Below are 23,703 nucleotides of genomic sequence, written 5' to 3'. Positions count from 1 at the left end.
CCCGTGACTGTAGCGAAATAAACATTCAGAAATAAAAAAAAAGAAAAACAAAGATGAAATCAAGAAAGTGGAGATTCAAAATTATATATATAATAAAGCTCTTCGCTCATATAAATATGTCAACTATAGGTGGCCAAACTGCTGAACTAAATGGGCTGAACCCTTGAGTACCACGGGGGTAGCAAAGGCCACAAAAATTAGATTTTTTTTAATTCGAAATTATTTTCTTTTAAATCGAATTTTTTTTTTCTATTTTTTAAAAATTCCACGGGCAACTCCAGGCACTTTAGCTAGCTAATTATGGAATGAAAAAAAAAATCTTAAATAAATGTAAAGCTAATTAAAAATGACCAAAAGTATATCTCAAAATGTTTAAACCTAACTTAAATTTTTGTTTGCCAGGTGAGGGGAGGAGTAAAGGGCAAAAAGGGTATCGATTGAAGTCTTTGTTCTTGAGATAAGTTGTTCTATCTGGATGAGAACCTTACTACTCAGAATACTGGTGAATATTTCTATTCCTTTGTTCTTGAGATAAGTTGTTCTTTCTGGATGAGAACCTTACTACTGAGAATACTGGTGAATATTTCTATACCTTTGTTCTTGAGATGAGTTGTTCTATCTGGATGAGAACCTCACTACTGAGAATACTGGTAAATATCCAGGTAAACTGAGCAGCTGGTTCAGCCAGCCCTAGAATATACAATAAATCAATCAATCAATCAATCCATATATCAATCCATATATCAATCAATTAATTAATCAAGTAATCAATTGGACCATTAATTGATCAGTCGATTAGTCAAAAAAGCAATCAATAAACTCATCAATAGAAAAATCAATCAGTTAATTAATTAATTAATCAGCCAATCAATCAATCATTCAATCAATAAACTAATCAATCAATAAATCAATCTATAAATCAATCAATCAATTAACCATTTAATCAATCAAACCATTAATCAATAATTCAATCTTGTGTTTGTAAAAATTATTTAACAAAATTGACAAAATGGTCCATTCTGATTTCTTCTAATCAAAAGTAATTGATTTAAGTAGAGGGGGCTAACCTGACAGTTGTTCAATGAGAAGTTCAAGTTCTTTTCCATGAACATCAGCTATTATAGTATCAACATTTCTCAAACTAGAAAAGTATAATTAATAACGCATGAAGGTATGTGCAATGTGCTGAAAACTCGGGTTCATTGGAAATACCATACCCACTCTTAATCAGCTATGGGTAAGTTGTACAGTATGCTGTGCACACATACGGAGACGGAATAAATATCAGAACTGCGTATTATATTGAGATATACTAACCTAAGTATATCAGAAAGGGTATCTGGTGAGTATATATCGGAACTGCGGATTACATGGAAACGATGAATTCCAACTTTCCGCAGAGCTTTCGCCAACTATAGATTATAAAATGATAATAATGATGATGACGAAAAAAACTACTTATGATAATGATAATGATTATGAATTATGAAGATAATGATGATGATGATGATGAAAATAATGATGATTATGATGAAGATAATGATGATGATGATGAAAATAATGATGATTATGATGATAATAATGATTATGATGTTAATAAAAATTTGTGAAAGAGATTTGTTGTCCCCAGGACATGATCTGGTTGTGACTGTCAAATCTCGGAATTGTTCTATTGCGAAAGTTTGGTGTTGTTTGGGTTTATATTACTACCAGGGATTGTAATCTGGCAGCACATTCATCCATCCATGCTTCATTCATACAAAGAATACATGATGATGATGATAATGATAATGATGATGATGATGATGATGATGATGATGATGATGATGATGATGAAGATGATGATGATGATGATGATGATGATGATGATGATGATGATGATGATGATGATGATGATGATGATAATAATAATGATGATGGTGATGATGATGATGATGATGATGATGATGATGATGATGATGATGATGATGATGATGATGATGATGATGATGATGATGATGATAATAATAATGATGATGGTAATAATGATGATGATAATGATGCTGATGACAATACGGTTGAGGATGATGATGATGATTATGATGCTCATGATGCTGACATTGATAATGATGATGACGATGATGACGATGATAAATTCTTGCCTCTTGAATTTGATTTTTCCTGGAAACATTAAGTATCTCTCGCCCTGCTTTCATCTTAATCTAGAAATAAATTCAACATTAATTTTCCAAATTTTATGGGTTTTTCAAATTTTCACTTCACATTGTCAAGGATTAGTTAATCTGCAGTTCATAAATTAAATTAATGCTATGCAATTCTATCTCCTTAATTATAAAACTGAAATTGTGTTTGTCATAAATAAGAGAATCCAAAGGATGAAATATCAAGAATTAGGTATACAAGCTATATCTAGTTAAACTAGTATAATAGCTATACAAGCTATATCTAGTTAAACTAGTATAATAGCATACTCTCGGCTGCACTGCAGTCTTGCAGACATATTTCATCTATCCATATCTAGTTCAGCTACCTCTCACTGCAGTCTGCAGAATCCAAGTAGTATTCTGATTGAATTGAGTGCCGGTACGTGTCTGAACGCCGGATCACTGTAATGAACGTAAGCAGGATTATGCTTGTTTCGATTTCTGATGATTGAAGTAAGTAGAATTCAAGTGAATGTAACTAGAATTTAGCGTACAGGCCGTAAATTGATATCAAGCAGAATTATCGTTGATATATTACAACGGATCTTCATGGCTTGGTGCGTGAACTAAATACTGTTGATTGTAAGCGGGTTTTTCTAACAGTGTACATGATCCGGATCCAGCCCATTCGGATCTATAGGATTTCGATCCAGTCAATGCAGATCTGCATGATCTGGATCCAGCCCATGAGAATCTAACGGATTTAGATTTAGTCCAAGGATCTATGGATAGGTGGCAACAGAGAAATGGACCAAATATACACGACACGTCACAAGTGTCAATTATAACAAGTCAAACAAAATTTACTTACATTAGTTGACATGTTTTCCAAGATTTAATAAAAAAGTGTAAAAACAGAAACTAAAGAACACATAAAATTGCACTTATTTTACTGTAAGAAAATTACTTTATTCAAAAATTATCCCTATTATTGATAATTTTGTCGGACACAAAAACTGAATTAATTGACACTTGTGACGACAGAATACAACTGTACTGAGAATGTACAAATTCTACGTTGCCATCCATTGTACTAGAATCTATTTGGATGCATGCAGACCTACAGAAATCAGATCCAGTCCATTCAGAACTACATGATCCTGATCTAGTCCATGTGGATCTACATGATCAGGATCCAGTTCATGCGAATCTACAGGGTCGGGATCCCGCCCATGGGAATCTATAGGATCCGGATGTAAAAAAATAATGTATTAAAATCTCACCAAGTCAGATGTAGAGTTCAAAGAGTTTCTGAGTAGGAGAAAACTTTGGTTAATCCTCTTCTCTTCAGCACCCAGGCATTCATCCAATACATCTACATCTAAACATTCATTGATTGATTCATTGATTCATTTATTCATTCATCCTTTCTTCAACACCCAGGTAATCACCCTATACATCTTCATCTAAACATTCATTCTTTAATTCATTCATTCATTCATCCTTCCTTTCCTTCTCAGCATTCATCCTTTCATCCAATACATCTATATCTAAACATTTATGCATTTATTCATTCAACTTTTCATCCTTCTTTAGCATCCAGTCATTAATTTATCCTTCCTTTCTACATCTAGACATTCATTCAATAAATTTTTATCCTTTCACTTCATTCATTATCTTTACTCTCTCTCCCACGACAAAATGTTACCTCAACTTCAAAATACCTAAAGGCTAAAATTAAAATATGTAAATCTTACTCATCTGAATTCCAGATTCTTGTTCTAAGGTTTCCTTAGCTTTCATCTCTAGTTCAAGTATACTCTAGAATAAAGAAGAGTGAGGCATTGCTTCTATCCGTTTTTACAGTTTAAGCCAGAACTTGAGAAACATCGAAAGAATTCATCAAATGCCGTCTTGACAATTTTGCAGCTGGATTTATGCTGATACAGGGTGTCCCACGAAACATGACAGTATGCAAGACGACTTGAATATCGTCTTGATTTTTGATATAATTTGCTGCATTTATTTGTCAACCTAATTTTAGAAGTAATTTTCTAGAGATAATAATCACAAAATTCCCCTAGTCCTGCCATTTCCAAAATGTGGTCTGCATTTTTTGTGCTTTCAATATTGCCCGAGATATGAAAAATTTCGTTCAGATTTCGACAATTTTGCTTTTATTTAACAAAATTGAAATCTGAACCAAACTCTTTATATCTCCGGTAATATTGAAAGTAAAAAAAAACGCAGACCACTTTTTGGAAATGCCAGGGCTAGGAGAATTATGTGATAATTGTTTCAAGAATCATACATGTTAAAGTAGATAGAAGACTAAATGTCACAAATAAATTCAAATATCAAAGACGACTTTCAAGTCGTCTTGCTATTGTCATGTTTAGTGGGACACCCTGTATCTAAATCGTAGTAATTGTAAAAATAAATAAAAAGCCATGAAATATGCGGAAACATTTGTTAAAAGCTTTATATAATTATTCAATTAAAAATAAAGGTAGGTTTAGAAAACGACATACTGTACATTCTTTAGGTGTCTCCGAAGTACTGGGTTAAACATATATAAAGTAACGCGGAATTCAAAATTTTATTTGCTACGTTTGCTTCTATAGATTTTGGGAAATATTGATTCTGGCAGAAGATATAAGTCTAAACGAAGCCAAAGAATGAATGTTTAAAGGGAGTGTTCGCGATAAATAATCGCTTCTGATCGCTCTAATTCTACTTATTGTATTTAGATAACTTAATTAAAATCTACAAAATTGTGTGATGTAATTATCTACAGGGTGTCCCAATAAACATGGGAATTCAGTGACGAATTCGATATCGTCTTTTTAAATAATTCTTTGATTTAGTATAGTGATACCTACTGAGAAAGCTGTACTCTGTAAGAGTTTCGTCTGCTATGTTCACATTTTGTTTGTTTATGTTTTGACTGTATACGGCTGTTCTTAGTAAAACAAGAAAATTACAGTATGCAAACAGAGTAAACTTGTCCGTCTTCACTGTTCATCTTGCGGAGACATTAAAGACACATCTTTACAGTCTTTTACCCTTTTCATTAAATAAACTCTAGCAGACATAAGAATATTATGGCTTTTGAAATTAGGTATTACAATGCTAATTCATAACAAAGTCGATATCGAATTCGTCACTGAATTCCCATGTTTTTTGGGACACCCTGTATATATATACTTTGCTTGTCTGTCTGTTTGTATCCAATAAACTTCAAACCAGCTGAACCAATCGGGCCTAAATTGTGTGTAGGACCGGCCTCACATGACCCCAGAAATGGTTTATAAATGATCAAAATTTCAAAAATTTGCCTCCACCAAAATTTATTTTTTATTAAATTTGAAAAATCCGCGATTTTTTATATAAAACCTGCGAACTTTTTTTAGTTTTATTTTACAATGTATACAAAGAGAAAATTTTCACAATTGAAACAGAAGAAGCTAAAAGCCTTTATAATATATACAATTTTCTACTGAATAGCAAAAGTTTAATCCTGTATTGAAAAGAATAGTTTTAATTGAAAAGAATTAACTTTATATTATTGAGACCTCTGTTATCTCAAAAAAAAAATATTTTAATTAAAAACTTGAAAGAAAAGAAATTTAACTCGTAGAATTTTTTCTTGTAAGTGTCGTTTAGTTTAAAACTCAAATTCAATTTATGAAAAAAAAGGTTTACAAAATATTGTATAAATTCCAAATAATAGAAATCCCCGCATAGAAAAGGCCATGGAGTAAAGGTATAGGGGTTAGGGGATGTGAAAAGCTTAATGTTTCATGTAGAGCTCATTAAAAATTAGACTACTTGCATTTACAGTTTTGGTGCTGGGGAGTAAAAAGATATGTCGGAAAAATGAAAAAATACATTTTTTTTGTTTTTCACAAATATTAATATGTGACAAATATAAATATGTGCGAAATGTGTTTACATTCATTTTTCATGGGCTTTTCAAAAATATAGTTTTTAGATCTGTAGCTTTAATCATTAAATTGTTATAGGCTATCTATAGGCTATCTATAGGCTATCTTGTTTTTTTTTACACGGAACGGCCTTTTAACCGTTTTGTTTCCTACTAAATTTTTTTTTTTTAAGTTTAAAACTTCTTAAACTTATTATTCCTTAAAAGTAAAAAAAAATTCAATGTGAGAGTCAAAAGTGAGAGTTACTGTTTCTGGCAGAAACTGTAATAGGAAAAGAAATGAGTTTTTGTCACAAACTCTAATATTTTAAGTCTCCTATACCTCTCAATGATAATAATTTAACCAAATATATGACTGGCTCCGATTGTGAATTTTTTTTCTTAAACTACAACTCCTAAAATTATATTAATATGTTTATTTATGTTTTATATTTATGTTACGAGGGGGCTCTTGACACCTGCAACTATTACTCGCTGAGCCCGCAATTGTTCAAAATGTTTGAATAATTGAATTAAAACTATTGTAAAGTATGCAGAAATACGCCAAAAAAAAAAACTTATTATTAGTATTGCACTTATTTTGTCATAGACCTTTAATATGTCAAACTATTCTGTAAGATCAAATAGTCTAATTGTTTGAAATATAAAGGATAATAATGCACACAAACTCTACTCCCTCAACTTTGGTTTACTCACATTTATAAATTGTAAGTTTTGATGTAAATATATAATTGGCAACCTTGACTGATTAATGATGGCCATAGGAGGGGTTTTATTTAAACAAAGATGCATAACATATGTCGAATCAAATCCTTTATTACGATGTAAAAATGTATGTTATAGGGAGTTGACCCTATTCATGTAAAGATGAGGTTAAGGGGGGTTAAGGGAGGGGCATTGAGAAACCCTTTCTCGAATAGAAAGGTTCATTTACACAACCTTAAAACTATCTGGAGGGCTGTCCAAATTTGTATACTTTTTTGACAGGTTTTGCAGAAGGAAATGACAAGCTACAGGGTGTCCCACGAAACATGATAGTTGGTAAATAGTTTTGAATGTCGTCTTCCATACACTGCATTAGATATTAAAGGCTGTTTGCTGTTTATTTCGTTAAAAAAAATTTTTGCTAAAATATATTTTGCTTTGAAGTTAATTTTACTTTAACATGACTCCTATATAATATTTTTTATTATTGTATGGAAGAAGACATTCTAAACTATTTACCAACTGTCATGTTTCGTGGGACACCCTGTATTTACGAACATATTTTTACTTTTAATTTTTAAATTGAGATACAGGTAGAACCACAAAACTGTAAAAATATTTATAAAATTAAGCAATCAATACTTGTATTTATCGTTGTTATAAAGTGAATAGAATAGCAGTAACTAGATATTCAACTTGTGAAATATAGGGATCTGAGTACACTGCACAATTGCTGTGTTTTATGTTTATATTAGACCGTTTAAAATCATAACATGAGTCTAACAATCCATGAGTCAAACATCATATTACGCAAATATGGATGTTTATCATAACATTTAAAAAATCATTTTAAATTACATATTTTATACAATTGAAAGAAAGGGAAAGTTTTATGATTATTATCAAAGACCATATGGTAAATGCTGCGAAATCCTACTTAAACTCAGCACCACTTAGTTTTAACTACCAAGAAAATTAGCTTTTTTTACCCAAATTAGAAATTAAATTTGACATGAAAAATATATTGGTGGGCTGACCATATAATTCAAATTGACCAATCAATAATATTTTTAAACGCAACAGTTTTGATTCTTCAGTTCAACAACAAAAAGAAAATATCTTGACAATTACGTTGCTAGTCTGGGCTGCATAAATACACTTTTTATAGTTAAAGGGACAGTAAGCGTAATTTCAAGTGACCCTCCATGCAAAGACGTCAATGTCCGATTTACAACGATACCCTTGAATCCTTTATCTAATAAAAATGTGGAAGATACCGTCGTTTTTCTGATACGAAAAGTGTTTATTTCTGTGAATTTCTCTAAATTATTTCTTCTAAGAAACGCAAATGAAAATGAACTGTTTATAAAGGGTACCGATGTAAATTGTGCATTGCAATTTTTGCATAGAGGGTCACTTGAACTTACGCTTACAGTCCCTTTAAAATTGTTAATTTAAACTTTAAAACGCCCCGTTTTACTGGGTGCCTTTGTATTTATGCATAAAAGTGGGTGAAAGCTTTAAAAAGGTTTGAATACATATAAAGGACTATATAAAAATATATGGAAAGGACTATATATATATATATATATATAGATTATTAATAAAAATATATGGAAAGAAGTATTCAACACACGATTTGGGGTTTTAAGATTATGTTTCATACCAAGCATTCTTCAGTATAGGAGACAATTCTGAGCATCCATAAACCTTCCCTGGGGTCATAATTTGGGCCCAATCGACTTCACTGTTTTGACTTTTATTGGATACAACCAGGCAGACAAACATACAGACACCCAAGTAAAGTATTTATATGGACTAGGATTTCAGGATATATATATATATATATACTAGAAATTCAAGGCGCTTCGCGCCCTTCTTTCTAGCCTTAGAGGGCGCTTCGCGCCCATCTTCTAAATTAATTTTGGTTGAACATATCACGGATAGATTTCACTTCATTTATTTCTATCTCTCCGGGTCATAATTAGACCATGGCGGCCACAATTATTTTTAAATTAATAATTTTTAATTACATTTCATGATAAAGATGTTTTTTGACACAAGTTCAATCCGACCATTATTTTTGTAATTAATGTGCAAAAATCTGTTTCTGATTTTAATACTGTTTGTTGTTTGAAATATTGCTTCTAAGAATATACTATTGTTAGATCTAAATTAATAAATGCAGCATCCATATTAGTCCAACGTCTGGGTTTTACAAAATGTGGTCCAATTACCATCTTTGCATATTGAAAATTAAAAAGATTTTCATATTTTAGTTAATTTTATATTGAGGAACAAAATGTGATAACTGTACTGTAAAAACACTGAATATATTGTACTGTACTGCAGTGTATACCTGTATGCTGGATATATTGTACCTTATTGCAGTTTATTCCTGTATACTGGATATATTGTACTGTACTGCAGATGCAGCGTATACCTGTATACTGGAGATTTTGTACTGTACTGCAGATGCAGTGTATACTTGTATACTGGATATTTTGTACTGTACTACAGATGCAGTGAATACCTGTATACTGGATACATTGTACGGTACTGCAGTGCATACCTGTATACCTTCATACTGGATATATTGTACGATACTGCAGTGCATACTTGTTTACCTGTATACTGGATATATACTACTGTACTGCAGTGTTTACCTGTATACTGGATATATTGTACGGTACTGCAGACGCAGTGTATACCTGTATACTGGATATATTGTACGGTACTGCAGTGTATACCTGTATACTGGATATATTGTGCAGTACTGCAGTGTTTACCTGTATACTTGATATAAGACTGGATCTCCTAGGTCCTAGACAGTCTAGTTCTCCGGTACCCTCTTCAGGAGATATCAGAATACCTGGATAGTAATATTGAAATCATACAATGAGAACCAGAAAACTGTGAACTAAAGATCGTCTTTGTTTATATTTGTAAATTGCAAATATAAAATGCTTCGTTCAGTGGCGAACTTCACACTTTATAAAGAATAAAAAACGGTGAGAAGTAAACTGTTTTTGGATCAAACTGTAAAAAAGTTCTTTTTTTAAAATCCTATCCCTAAATAATAGTTGGCGGAAGACGACATGACTAAATCTTCTCAAAATAAAAACTTTGCAACGCAAAACATTAAAAAACTTATTATATGTTATATATCTTATACAAATTTTAAAACTATCACTAAGAAGACTAAATTGTGCAGTAAAAACAAACTTTAATAATTGAATTGTACTCTACTGCATAATTTGAAAGCAAAGTTTACAGTTGATTGCATCTGTACCTAATGTATACGAAAGCAACAACAAAAATTACTGTGATATCGAATATTGCCGAAAAAAACGAGATAAAGTATAAAATGTGCACTGATTAAACATAAACTAAATGTAAGGTATAGAATGTCATTTAAAGTACAGTAGTGAATGTGATTCAAAAAAACTTATACTGTATCTCATGAAATCAAAAATAAACTTTATTGTACCAAAAATAAACTTAAAGGTAGCGAACATGAATAATAATACAGTATACTGTACCGAAGATGACCGATAATAAACAATACTGTACCAAAGATGACCGATAATAAACAATACTGTACCGAAGATGATCGATAATAAACAATACTTTACCGAACATGACCGATAATAAACAATACTGTACCGAACATGACCGATTATGAACAATACTGGACAGAATATGAACCATAATAAAGTATAATGTACCGAATATGACCAATACTGTACTATACCGAACATGACCTTTAATAAACAAAGCTGTACCGAAAATTTAAGATAACAAAATATATTGTACCGAACATGACCGATCATAAGGGTATACTGTGCCGAAGATGACCGATATTAAAGTTTACTGTACCAAACATGACCGATAATAAAGTATACTGTACCGAACACGACCGATAATAAAGTAGCTGTGCCGAACATGACCGATAATAAACAATTATGTACCGAACATGACCAATAATAAAGTATACCGAAGATGACCGATATTAAAGTTTACTGTACCAAACATGACCGATAATGAAGTATACTGTACCGAACACGACCGATAATAAAGTAGCTGTGCCGGACATGACCGATAATAAACAATACTGTACCGAAGATGCCCGATAATAAACAATACTGTACAGAAGATGACCGATAATAAACAATACTGTACCGAAGATGACCAATAATAAACAATACTGTACCGAAGATGACCGATAATAAAGTATACTGTACCTAAGATGACCAATAATAAACAATATACTGTACCGAAGATGACCGATTATGAACAATATTGTACCGAAAATGCCCGATAAGAAAGTATACTGTACCAAAAGTGACTGAATCCTCTTGGTTCAACGGTCGGTTTGGTTTAGAGTAGCTTGGTCGTTTTCTAAACATTCATAATACAAGATTGGTAAATAAGTAAGAAGGTCTAGATACAAAATTAAGGTAAATAGATACATATATGCTCTATAACATATATTTACACACATAAAGTAATTGTGTCACTTAGTTTTGTTCAAAAATGAGAGAAAAATTGGAATTTTTCATTCATAACGTTAGTAAAGTTATTAATTGTATCCTTCGAAATAGTTATTTTTCGATAAGATGGGGTTGAACTATTTTTATAGCCATTCAAAAATAAACTGGAAATAACATCAGAGCAATTTAAGACTTCTATATCATCAAGGAAATTGAAACCCAGTTTAGAATCTTCAGTTTCGTGTTTTATAAAGTTTCCATCAATAAGCTAAAAATATTTTGTAAGCGAACGTGTCTTGTGAAAGATTAAATATATTTAAAGCTTGAAATTTATACTTTAAATAGATAAATAAAGGATAATAACTTTTTCTCGTTGGAAACCTTTAAATTTCAAGTCACGAGGATTATTGCAAGGATAGAATTTATAAATCAAGGTTGTCAACACTACTGGGAGTACTGAGAGTGCAGGGTGTCCCCAAAATGGAAAGACTTTATATTTTCTTAGATTCGGTCTGTATTTTTTTTCTTTAACAAAAGTTGTAAAACATCAAGTGAAACAATTACTAATAAAAAATAATGTGGTCTCTTTTTTTAATTTCAATTTACAAAATAAAACCAAAATTACTTTTTCGTAAATTTTTACAGCGCTACCCACAAAAGATGAAACTTTAAAGACGACGAAAACTCTTAAAATTTGACAATTTGTTGCTTGATTTTTGGGACAATTTGTAGCTTGATTTTTAGGACAATTTGTAGCTTGATTTTTGGGACAATTTGTAGCTTGATTTTTGGGACAATTTGTAGCTTGACTTTTGGGACAATTTGTAGCTTGACTTTTGGGTTATATCTTCAATAAAGTATTTAATGGTTTACATAATTGTTAAGCACAGAAGTAAGCCAGTTAAGACCTGAAAGTAAAAAGATGGATTGAACAAATTTCCTACAGTCATCTTATCTTTTGTGGGTAACCCTGTACTCAAGAGCCAGCCACCATTTTGAAAAGTACATTACAAATCACAAGATGTACAGCATGTTCTAAAAATATTATAATATATTTGAAATTTATTGATGTTTCAATATTTAATTCCCATCATTATTGGGACAGAGTGTGGTAAACCCAAGATAGTTTATCTAATGGCTTGATTTATCAAAAAACTCCAGGAAGCAGGATAACGTGCCTTCAGGATACAAGGATACGAAGGATACAAAGATACAAAGATACAAAGATACAAGAATACAAAGTTGCGAAGATACAAAGATACAAGGATACAAAGATACAAGGATAAAAGGATACAAAGATGCAAAGATACAAGGATACAAAGATGCAAAGATACAAGTATTCAAAGATACAAGGAAACAAGGATACAAGGATAAAAGGATACAAAGATACAAAGATACAAGGATACAAAGATGCAAAGATTCAAGGATACTTAAGAATAAAAGGATACAAAAGAACAAAGATACAAGGATACGAGGATACAAGGATACAAGGATACGAGGATCCAAGGATACAAGATACAAAGATGCAAGGATACAGGGATAATATATCTGAAATGCAATAATGTAAATCAAAATTTATTTAAAATGAATAAAAATATTTTACCTGAAATCCCGGCTGTTTATTTTGTTTTTTGGTTTCCATTTTTTCTCATTATCATATTTTTCATCATTGTGTTCGAGGTCTTCCGTAGGATCTCTTTTTATTTCGTCTTTATCTGGTTGAAGATAGGGTAGTCGTGCGGATATAGGCTCAGCAGAGAAATTAATGGAACCTAAAAATATTTTTTTCTGCTGCATTATGTTTATTATTCAAAGGATTTGAGACTTTGCCACAAACTCTGATTTTCTTATCCCTATATCTTTACAACCCAATGTCGTAGACCTTAAATATGATTTCTGTTAGATCAAATAATCTAAGCTTTAAATATCAAAAGTTTACACCATCAGGCTGCAAAGATATAGGAATTAGAATAGTTCGTGGCATTTTCTTTTTTTCAGTAATAGGCATGTTTTCGACCTTAATGATGGCCACAGCAATCCGAAATGTGAGCGCAATGTGCAATGGGCAATGTGCAATGTGCAATGTGCAATGGGCAATGTGCAATGTGCAATGTGCAATGTGCAATGTGCAATGGGCAATGGGCAATGTGCCTCCTCTTATGCAAAAATCGATCGGGACTTTGTCAATTACTCTTTTTATCTGTAGCTAGAAACAAGCATGTTATAATTCTTAGATGTACATGTCTAGGGCTACGAGAAAGCATTTGTCAGTTTATAGGGTGAAACCAAAGACTTTTATTCAGTTTTTTTTCTTAAACTCTTTCAATTTCAAAGAAATCCTTCCACGCCAAAAAAAAAACTAATTTAAACACGTTTAAAATATTTATATCTTTGATTGGTGTTTAGTGTTTATTGTTTAAATTTACATATATGCACCCTGAGTGGGAAACTTTAGAATTGTGGATATCGAGATCAATGCTTTAGCTTTTTTTTCTTGAAGATAAATATTATTTTAAGTTTTTATTCACAAAAGGCTATACAAAACCAAACCAATAGAGTGAGTTTGGGGGATTCGTACACAGTCAATCAGAGAAGCCCAGAAATTTCAAATTTTGCGCGCCATTCAATGAGTGGACTCACATTAAGTCAAGCACACTACGGATATCCAAAAAGAAAGAAAAAGAGCGAATTAGGAAGAAAATTAGAAGTGTCTACATTGGATATTAATATTAGTATCCCATTCTAAAGTTTTCAGCTCTGATCCGATAGACATTATTGATACTTTTATCTGTTAATTCTGCTAAATAAAAAACTTTAAAATCAATGTTTTTTTTTAAATTTACACCACCAGGTTGCATTAATGTGAGTTTGCTTATTCATATAAATAAAGAGTTTTTTTTTCATTCCAATTACATTTGAAGAATGCAAGTTGAATCAAATCATTTGAAACGAAAGGAAGTGTTTTTTTTAGAAAGAAAAAGAGTAAATAATAATGTTTCATTAAGTATTTTATTAGCACCTATTCTTGAACCATAAACAATACTACCAATTCTATTTAATTGAAGGCAACATAGATAAATATATAAATATATCAACACCAGTTGGTTTAAAACTAAAAACCATATGTTTGTATAGTTGGTACGAACCAGAACACCCCTTCGGCTTAAAGGGACAGTTATTATAATTTCAGCAATCCCTTCATTTAAATAGAGATTGTCGGATTCACATTGGAACCCTTTTAATCTATTTTAACCGATATTTGATAACGATATCGTGGTTTTCTACTTTGAAAAGTGTTTAATTCTGACAATTTCATTCATTGTTAATGCTAGCAGGATTCCGCAAGTCACTGTTATAAGTCCACATGTCACAATTTTGTTTTATATTTGATATTTATTTAGACGCTATTTTAAAGTGACGTATTCTATTTTGGGAAAAAATTTAATTCTACAATTTAATAAAGTAAATATATAATCATATGTCACAACCTTCATTTGTGAATTTTTAAAAAATATTTTATTTTTTTTTTCATTACTTTATTACATTAAAAAAGTACTTGTTCCTCAAAGCAGATTTTTTGGAGAGATCCCCCCCCCCCTACCTCCATATTGTTCCTGTAGGTGTACGATACCTGGGTGTGCTAAGGTATCCTCTGTAGAGTATTCAAGTTCGACGCCAGAAAATTCAAATTCATCAACTTCTACACTTTCACCTGAATATATTCATTTCAAGGGAGTGTTCGCTTTAAAAAAAAAAAATACAATTTTTTGGTTATTTTACAAAGGCTTTATCCTAAACGCCCACTTCCCGAGGGCAACTTTCCAAATCTGTCCTAGCCGCTGCGCTTGGCACCCTAGCCCATCCTAGCCTCAGTGCTCGGCTCACATTGCAGTCTACGGCGCCTCAAAAGACCTGACCTCACTTTTAAGAAGTTACTACTTGAGAAATTGTCACTTGGTAAAACGCCTTTTGGGAAAAACTCCAAATTTTTGAAACTGAAACACAACCATTGTTTAATTAGATTGGTTCCAGGTTATTTCGAAGGTTAAATGCTTTTAACCTTCTCGGATACTAAACGAACACTGATGCATCTATTCTTGTTTACAAAGTCCGCCCAGAGAGAACTGGTTTCAATATGTACGCAGAGTATACTCGACCGCAATTAACTTTCCTTGCATTAGTACCTTGGTTCCAGGAGAAGAAAGTTCGAAAGATCGAAACTTTTTGTTAGAATCCGAAAATCCAGTTTAAAATATCAAAGTTGTTAAGATAAAGGAATTAGAATAAGTCACGTCAAACTAAAGTAAACTAAAGTAAAGATTGAAGTTGTAAATGTTTTCAATCATAACTTCTTTATTATAGAAGAGATATGGAGAACACCATTGTTACAGTAGAAGTAAATATTTCCATTTACTGATAGCGCCGATATAAGGATTCATAACTCTAATTGGATAATGAGATAGATAGAAAGATAGATGAATAGACATCAAACACATGACTGAACCCTGATTGGATCGAGGCGCTAATGGACTCGGCATACAGGAGTGAGAAGACCAAAAATGTTTGTAAATTTCTTATATTTAACCGGATAAGTTCGTTTTTCTCATACTTAACACATAAAATAAAACTATAATTTACGATTTCACAAAAAGTCGCAGTTCTATCTACAGCATCAGGTTGCACAGATATAGGGATTATTAAATTAAACTATAAAGAGAATGATCGGTCCTTTTCCCCTCTAATAAAAAACATGATAAAAGACAATAAATGATTTAGCTTGTGTTGTTTTCTTCAATGCTAAACAGATTTAGATAAAGACCATGTTGCTACCTTGACATTCATCATAACAAAATGATCATCACTCCTTCTCTATACTTTTAATACTAAACAGGTGTTTATGTCCGGTGAACTGTAACTCTAATAATGACACCTTGACGAAATATATTTTCTCTGAAAATTATGATACAATAATTGTTGTCAAAGATCTGACAAAAGTACAAAATAAATCGTTACTATTCTCAACATTTGACTAATATGAAAATAAGTAAAAAAAAATCAACGACAACGAAGCAAAATCGTAAAAAGACACAAATTTAGATTTTTTATTTTATTTTATTTTCGGTCTATGGCTTTCTTTTAACTATCAAAAAAAGTTCTTACCTGAATATGGCTCGAGCCGGGACCTATAGGCAGGTCGTTCAAGCGAGCTAGGAGAACTGGGCCGGTCAATCGAGCTGGACAGTTTAGAAATATATCCAGTATCTGCAGATTCTGAAGAAAAAAAATCATAGAAGAAACAAATATTTGGAGAATATTTTACAGTATAAGGTTGAAAAAAGATGCAAATCTCGGAAAAAAATAATTCAAAATTTTTCCATTGATTTTTTCACAATTTCTTAGATTACCTCTACTTAGAAAATGCAATGGGAAACTGTATAATTATTATTCAAAGAATTACTTAGAGTTGCTTAACTACAGTAAGATCCATAAAGCTATGGTTTAGGAAGAAAACATGCTAGTAATTCGATGTGTGGTTAAAGTTGTTGTTAACTAAATAGTTTTACCAGAGTCCGAATTTAATGAATTTTAGCCGCGTCTCAAACCCCCTAACAAACCGGTTTTAATTGAGCGCCGGCTTAAATCTTGAAAAATTTCATACAATTTAAAATGGAACCAACCATATTGAGCCGCGTCTCAAATTTATGCCGCGGCTCAAATTTTTTAAATTCGGTCTCAGTACCTGTAAAACTAATTTTAAATTGAAATGGATCTGTGTCCACTGCACAATTTTATCGGAATTTTTAGAGTCATAACTTTAGTCTACCAGTCGTCTTCCTATTCCACAGTTTTAGGAGTTTTAAGGTAATTAAAACAACTACTGTGGTAAGCGATTATATTAAATACAATCAAGACGACTTTCGATTTCAATTTTTTATAGATTTATTTTAAGTTGTTAGACATCATGGATACACATAAACAATTAATAAAGCTTCTCTATGATTACTTGTAAACTTGTAATTCGATAAAAGCTTGTCAATAGTCTAAGTTTAAATAAAAATGTCGTCTTCATTGTATTCGCCTTCCGCTTGAATTTAAACGTTGTATTTCTTATCCATAAAAACGTGTGAATTAACATTAAAACAATAAATTTTCATTTAAAAATTTAATATTTTCATAATTTTTTAAATCCTTTATTTTTTCAGATTTCACACAATTGATATTTACCTAGAAGGGAGTTATAATGGGTTTCCAGTCCAGATATATTATTAGTTCCAAGTTGTACTGATGATATTGAGTATGGTTCCAGGTCACGGGACGGAGAGGAGGAACTAGAACCTGGAGAAGAACTAGTGGGTGTATAGGTACCAGGAGAAAGGTTGGGTTTGTTATAAACCTCCAGGTGTCTTACTCTAGGTTCAGTTTTAGAGATGTAGGTTTCGGAGGTCTTTTCAATGACTGTTTTAACAGATACGCAATTACTTTTTTTAAATGTATTTTCCAATCAACTGCATTCTATACTGGCCATGCTATCAATTTTTTTTAAGAATGGCTAGGTATTTGAAAACTTTAATGAAGTTTTATTTTAATTTATAAACGTTTTCAAACTTTCTATCTGAGGTATTTTATAATTGCAATTAATCATAAGAAACAGATTAAATCATAAAGCTTTTATGTCAATCTCATTTAAAAGTTCCCAACCTTGGCCATGTGCATCAAATAGTTTGGCAATTTTAATCGGTTTAGTTTATGTTTATTTTATTTTGTTGAAAATAATAATAATAGATATCTTTTCCTGACGGTCTGGTGTACACTTCAATATCGCGTTCACTAAATCCTAAAAGAAGTGTTTTTGTTAAGGCCCTTACGAAATCGGATAATTTTGCCTCGCAAAAATATCAGGATTTTAATAAATTTTGGAAATTATGAAAATAAAAAATCTGCTAAATTATTTTGCGATGCCCGAAGAAAACATGGTCTAAGCTATACATTACAAGAGAGGAGCTTTTTTACTAAAAATTAAAATAATTCATAACGACTTTTTGCTCATTAGAAGGGCACACGCAAAGCATCATAAACATGCATTTGTATAAAAGGTATGTATTGTTAAAAGGTCATCATAACGATTTAGTAATTTTGAATAAAAAAGAAAATATGTGAGTGAAAACTGCCTAAATGAGTGAAATCTAGATTCTATTTATGAAAATATTTACTAAATTATATCAAATTTTGTGATTTGCGGTTTTACATGTTAGATTTTCTATTAATATGACACTTATTATTAAATTGGATTATTTTATATGCATTTTTTATCTCTAGTTAATGATACTTTTATTATGCAATACATCATTACATTTTGAAATACAATATTTTAATTTGACACCAAATACACAAACTAATGGCAATTTGCCAAGTTAAGTTTCGACATTTTTAATAATAAAGTTGCAATCTCTGTTTATCTGACTGTTTATATGTCTGTTTTTTTTTGTCCGATCGTAACTCAGGAACCCCTTGGACAGATTTGCTTCAAATTTAAATTAGGGAACTTGGGAGACTTTCTAGAATGTTCTTAGCTTGGTTTTGAGATTCTAAATTGAGAGGGTCTACTATAGGGAAAAATAGTTAAAATCGTAATTGGTGGGACTAACTATGACTCCCCTGGGCAACGCTGGGTTCCCAAGCTAGTTTTAAATAATTTACCTTTACTGAATGTAGTCAACATCGTAGAGGAATAAACTCTTTTAGGAGGTCGAGTAAACACCTCTGTTGTTCGGTCAACATTGGAGGAGTCGTCTTCTGCGCTACCTTGGTATAAATCGTTAAACTCTCCTGACTGTTCGAGAAGAGAGCTCAGCTGTTTATCAAGATTTGAACTAAATCTACTTTCACCAGTAAGTGCGGATTTGTAGGATGACGGATTTAAAGGATTTTCACGGATTTGATTTCCAAGATTTCCCATGACATTAGACTCATCATATCTGGACAGAGTTGATACTTTTCAAAACGAATATAATTACTAAACACTTAATTTTAGAATTCTAGAATATGTTACACGAAATTTTAATTTGTTGAAAGACATAATCTATAAAATGCCTTATTTTTATACACGTAATTTTCTTGCAAATATGTTTTTCTTGTCGAAACAACCTAGCTATTGGTCTGGTTTTATGAACCACTGGAGCTTAATCCAAAATATTAGGTTATTTTTGTTTTACTTGCACTTTTGTTTAAAGAAAAAGGGCTCTAAAACTATTTTTTTAAAATAATTTTTATTTTCTATCTGAAAGAGGTAATTTTTTGTTTGTTTTTGGTTGGAGAAAAACTTTCTCTAAGTGCTGCGACGTAGAAAATGAAAGTTCGTACGTAAAGGAAATTTTATTCAATAAATTATTTCTTTAAAAAAAAGAAAAAAAAAATGTCGAACAAAATTACAAATAATATCAACAAATTCCTTTGGGGAGTAGGAAACTGAATTGGTTTAAATTCATCCCTTGCTTTGGCACTTTCTCTAATGGCACTGGAATCTTTATATAAAAACTTATTTTCCTTGTTAGAATTCCGATTAATTGTTTCATATTTCCGTCCCTCGGATAATTCACTTCTCAAATTATCGGAAGAAGTTCTCACATCAGAGTTCAACGAATCTGAAAATTTAAAATATTTGTTTTGGGAGTAAAATGCGGGCCTCTATTTTGCAATTAAAAATGTTTAATATTCTCTTTTTATTAGTGTTTTCTTTTTTGTCATATAAAGATTAAAAGATTTTTTATAATACTGTGATTCCATGAACAAGTGAAAACTGAAGACGATATTAGTTACCTGATGCTCTGAATTGATTTGACTGCATAAATCTGATTGAATAAATAATGTTTGTGGAGAGGAGAGGGATGATCCATACAATCCAAATAATCTTTATACACCTGAACAAAATGGATTAAGTTAATTTAGGTCAACTAAACACTTTTTACACAGAAATGGTTTGATTTCCCTGCGTTCTAAAATAATTTCGTTCCTACAAGATAATTTTGATGTTTCAAAATCAAACTAAATTTTCAGAAGTACACAAAAAATTAGAACAAAACTCTTCTTAATAAAATAAGAAATTTGTTGAGAATTGTCAACCTATTTAAAAAAATGTGTACATTGGTTGGCGTTTATATCAATACAATGAAGAGGAATTTTCTATCTAAGTGTTGATTTCTAACAAGTTATTTCAGATTACATGTGTTCTATTAAGTAAACAAAGATTAATTGTTAATTGACTGCTTTTCTCTGTTTCCAGGTCTTATGTATTCATGCTGTTAGAAAGCTTGGTAGATATGGAAAATTGAAATCTAAATTCGTATTCATTGTATTAATATATGATATATATATAATCTATATATACACGACGATGACGGTAGCCTAGCCTACAGAGATAACCAGAAAACTCTGGAATAGAAAGTCGACTTTTAAACTCAAGTAATGAAAGTAGTCCAATGGACTTGAAGCCCAGCAGTTGTGCAGTGTAAACAGACCCATTTCACATAGTAAGTGATATAATAACTTACTAGTAAAACTATCACCTTTGAAACAACATCAAATGCACTTTAGTATTGCAAAATGTCGTCTTCCTATTCTACAGTTTTCTGTAGTTAATATTTGCGTGCGACACTCTGACAGTTGAGAGACAGCTAGAAAAACGAAAGAACATAGAAATTGTATAAAATGCATTTCTAACTTGCATTTTTACTACACATTGTCTTGTAAGTCTAACTTTGCAATTACAAATCTAATTACAAATGTCATGTTGAGAACATATGACAGGAAATAATTTACTAAATACTTCTATGAGTATATAACAATACATTTTATTTACTATGTTGTCGAAATTTGTAAATTCTGACTAAGGATAAAATAAAAGATTAGATCTTTTCCTTATTTAAGACCTGGACAACGTCGGGTACTCCAGCTAGTATATTCTTCTATTCTTTTAAATCTATATTTTCATATTATAATAAGATATTATAAAGGCTTTTGCCTTCGGGTGTTGTGCTGTTATTATAAGATGCAAGGCACTAATGCAAGGAAAGTTATTTCAGAGGTGTACATATTTTTTGTACTGCAGTGTACTGTCTTTGGGCGGAAAAGTAAACACAAGACGGATGTCACAAAAATTGTCAATTTTCACAAAAATAATCTATGAAATATTCTGGTCATAGGAAACTATTATGTGAATTTTCAAAATTATCAAAATTAAATGCTTTTAACCTCCTCGGATACTAAACAAACACCGATGCATCTTTTCTTGTTTACAAATTCCGCCCAGAGAGAACTGGTTTCAACATTTACGCAGAGTATACGCGACCGAAATTAACTTTCCTTGGATTAGTACCTTGATAAAATGTCAAAACTGAAATGTCTAAACCAATCAAGCCCTTTTTTCTTCTTTTAAACTCGCTCTCTGTAGAATTAAAGACAGAGATCTAGAGCATGTTCTACGCCGACTTCGCGTAACTCCTTTGGGCCTCTGCCTTAGGGTTATTGTGAACGAAATATTTATAAATCTTGAAAAGACGACATCTAGTGTCCTGTCTGTTATTTGAATTAATCTATGACCCAGGGAAGATTTATGGCCTGTCTAAACTTATAATCATTACTTTAAAAGTTTAAAGTTTAATAAAGCCTTTTTAACATTCTTCTTTCTCTAATTTCATATACTCCTTTAACCTTTATTGTATTAACATTTTTCAAAAAATTTTATTTCATGTTTTCTTCTTCTTTATTTCAGTCCTTTTTACATTTATGATTTTTGCTTGATTCCTCATTTATTAAATGATTTCTAAGGCCAACACATGATCGAATCAATATCTTTTACATTCATTACAAGAGCCTTGAAAATAGTATTTGATATAATGTCATTGAAATCAAACCAAATGCAGCCAAATAGCATAAATTCTCGGTATTTCCAATATATTTTATGACGATTAATGTTTTCAAAAGTATAGTAAACAGAACAAAAACTTTGGAATAGGAAGACGACTTAAAGACTTAATATATGACTTTATATAGTCCAATGAACATGAGACACGGCAATTGTGCAGTGCAAACGGACTCATTTCACAAAATAAGTTTATTTTCAACCTAATGCTAAAACTATTTGCTTTGTAACAACATTAAATAATTAGTTTAGTTCAATTTCAAACTTTAAGTCTGAGGTTTAAGTCTCATTTTAAAATCTCAAGTTTAAGTCTCAAGTTTAAGTTTCTAGTTTAAGTCTCAAGTTTAAGTCTCAAATTTAAGTCTCAAGTTTAAGTCTCAAGTTTAAGTCTCAAATTTAAGTCTCAAGTTTAAGTCTCAAGTTTAAGTCTTCAGTTTAATTCTCAAGTTTAGTTTAAGTCTCATTTTTAAGTCTCAAGTTTAAGTCTCCAGTTTAAGCCTCTAGTCTAATTCTCAAGTTTAAGTCTCTAGTTTAATTCTCAAGTTTAAGTCTCTAGTCTAATTCTCAAGTTTAATTCTCTAGTCTAATTCTCAAGTTTAATGGAAAATATTCAAAAATATTTTACTTCTAGATAACTTTAATTTTACTTTGCTGAAACATTTAAAACCCTATTTATTTTTACCTCATTGTTGATATTAAACTGATTTTTTAAAATTTGAAATCACAAAACTACAGTTACATCACATTTTCACTTTATCACTTATTCATGGAGATTACACTGATTCCTGGTTAGATAGATCGATAGATAGATAGTTATATAGAAGGATAGTTTCACATAATGGTCACTTTCCCTCTGTTCCTTCTTAGTGTACTGGGAACCCGGCGCCTACTGTTTCTCTCGAGGCGCCCTGCGCCAGATGATACAAATATAGTTTAGTGCAAGGAAAGGGGGGTGTATTTGTAGATTATAGTTTAGTGCAAGGAAAGGGGGTTGTATTTGTAGATTTTATGATTCACATTCAATTTGTCGTTTTTGAAAATTTGGTTTTTTATGTGTTTGTAAATGTTTGAATCTACAAATTTATAACACCCCCCGGACATCAGTTTCGAAGATTTCTCCGTCCGAATGCTAACACGGAAATATCTTGATCGAAAGATGGTCAATGCTTAAGATTAGATATTTATGTGAAAGTTCACAATTTGTAGAGGGTATACAAGGAACGAACTAGGTTCATACAAGTCTAGGCTGTGTCGAAATAACTGTTAGGAAAAGCGAAATATTAAATTCTAGACAGCTGAAGTACCCGTGAAAAAAAAAATAATTAAAAAAAATTGATTTAAAGGGACCGTTCACTTTTTTGGGTAATTTCAGGGTAAACTAAACAGCCTAAGCGCTATTCATCGGTAATAGTCTTACTTTTCAAAGACAACTGTGGCCGGAGAAAAAGCCGATTTTTCGTTCAGAATTTGAGCGCAAAGGAACGGTTCCTTTCTATA

General features: G+C 31.4%; 1 protein-coding gene across 1 annotated transcript in view; it reads right to left on the bottom strand.

The window, feature by feature from the left end:
• Positions 1-23,527, bottom strand: part of LOC111708086 (uncharacterized) — a 60,277-nt gene extending 36,750 nt beyond the window's left edge. Inside the window, exons 1-17 of the mRNA XM_023481347.1 lie at positions 22,889-23,527; positions 20,106-20,206; positions 19,738-19,930; positions 18,987-19,264; positions 18,082-18,123; positions 17,514-17,744; positions 16,449-16,559; positions 14,920-15,000; positions 12,892-13,060; positions 11,135-11,196; positions 9,585-9,667; positions 3,902-3,965; positions 3,428-3,525; positions 2,142-2,201; positions 1,318-1,412; positions 1,068-1,141; positions 593-690 (exon numbers count right to left, since the gene is read on the bottom strand). Coding sequence (XP_023337115.1) covers positions 593-690; positions 1,068-1,141; positions 1,318-1,412; positions 2,142-2,201; positions 3,428-3,525; positions 3,902-3,965; positions 9,585-9,667; positions 11,135-11,196; positions 12,892-13,060; positions 14,920-15,000; positions 16,449-16,559; positions 17,514-17,744; positions 18,082-18,123; positions 18,987-19,264; positions 19,738-19,930; positions 20,106-20,206; positions 22,889-22,893 — 1,845 coding nt within the window. The 5' untranslated portion in view covers positions 22,894-23,527. The remainder of the gene's footprint in view (positions 1-592; positions 691-1,067; positions 1,142-1,317; positions 1,413-2,141; positions 2,202-3,427; positions 3,526-3,901; positions 3,966-9,584; positions 9,668-11,134; positions 11,197-12,891; positions 13,061-14,919; positions 15,001-16,448; positions 16,560-17,513; positions 17,745-18,081; positions 18,124-18,986; positions 19,265-19,737; positions 19,931-20,105; positions 20,207-22,888) is intronic.
• Between the last annotated feature and the right edge of the window lie 176 nt (positions 23,528-23,703).

This window comes from Eurytemora carolleeae, unplaced genomic scaffold (assembly GCF_000591075.1).
Source record: "Eurytemora carolleeae unplaced genomic scaffold, Eaff_2.0 scaffold856, whole genome shotgun sequence".
NCBI classification, from domain to species: domain Eukaryota; kingdom Metazoa; phylum Arthropoda; class Copepoda; order Calanoida; family Temoridae; genus Eurytemora; species Eurytemora carolleeae.
This window is presented reverse-complemented; position numbering and strand designations above follow the sequence as displayed.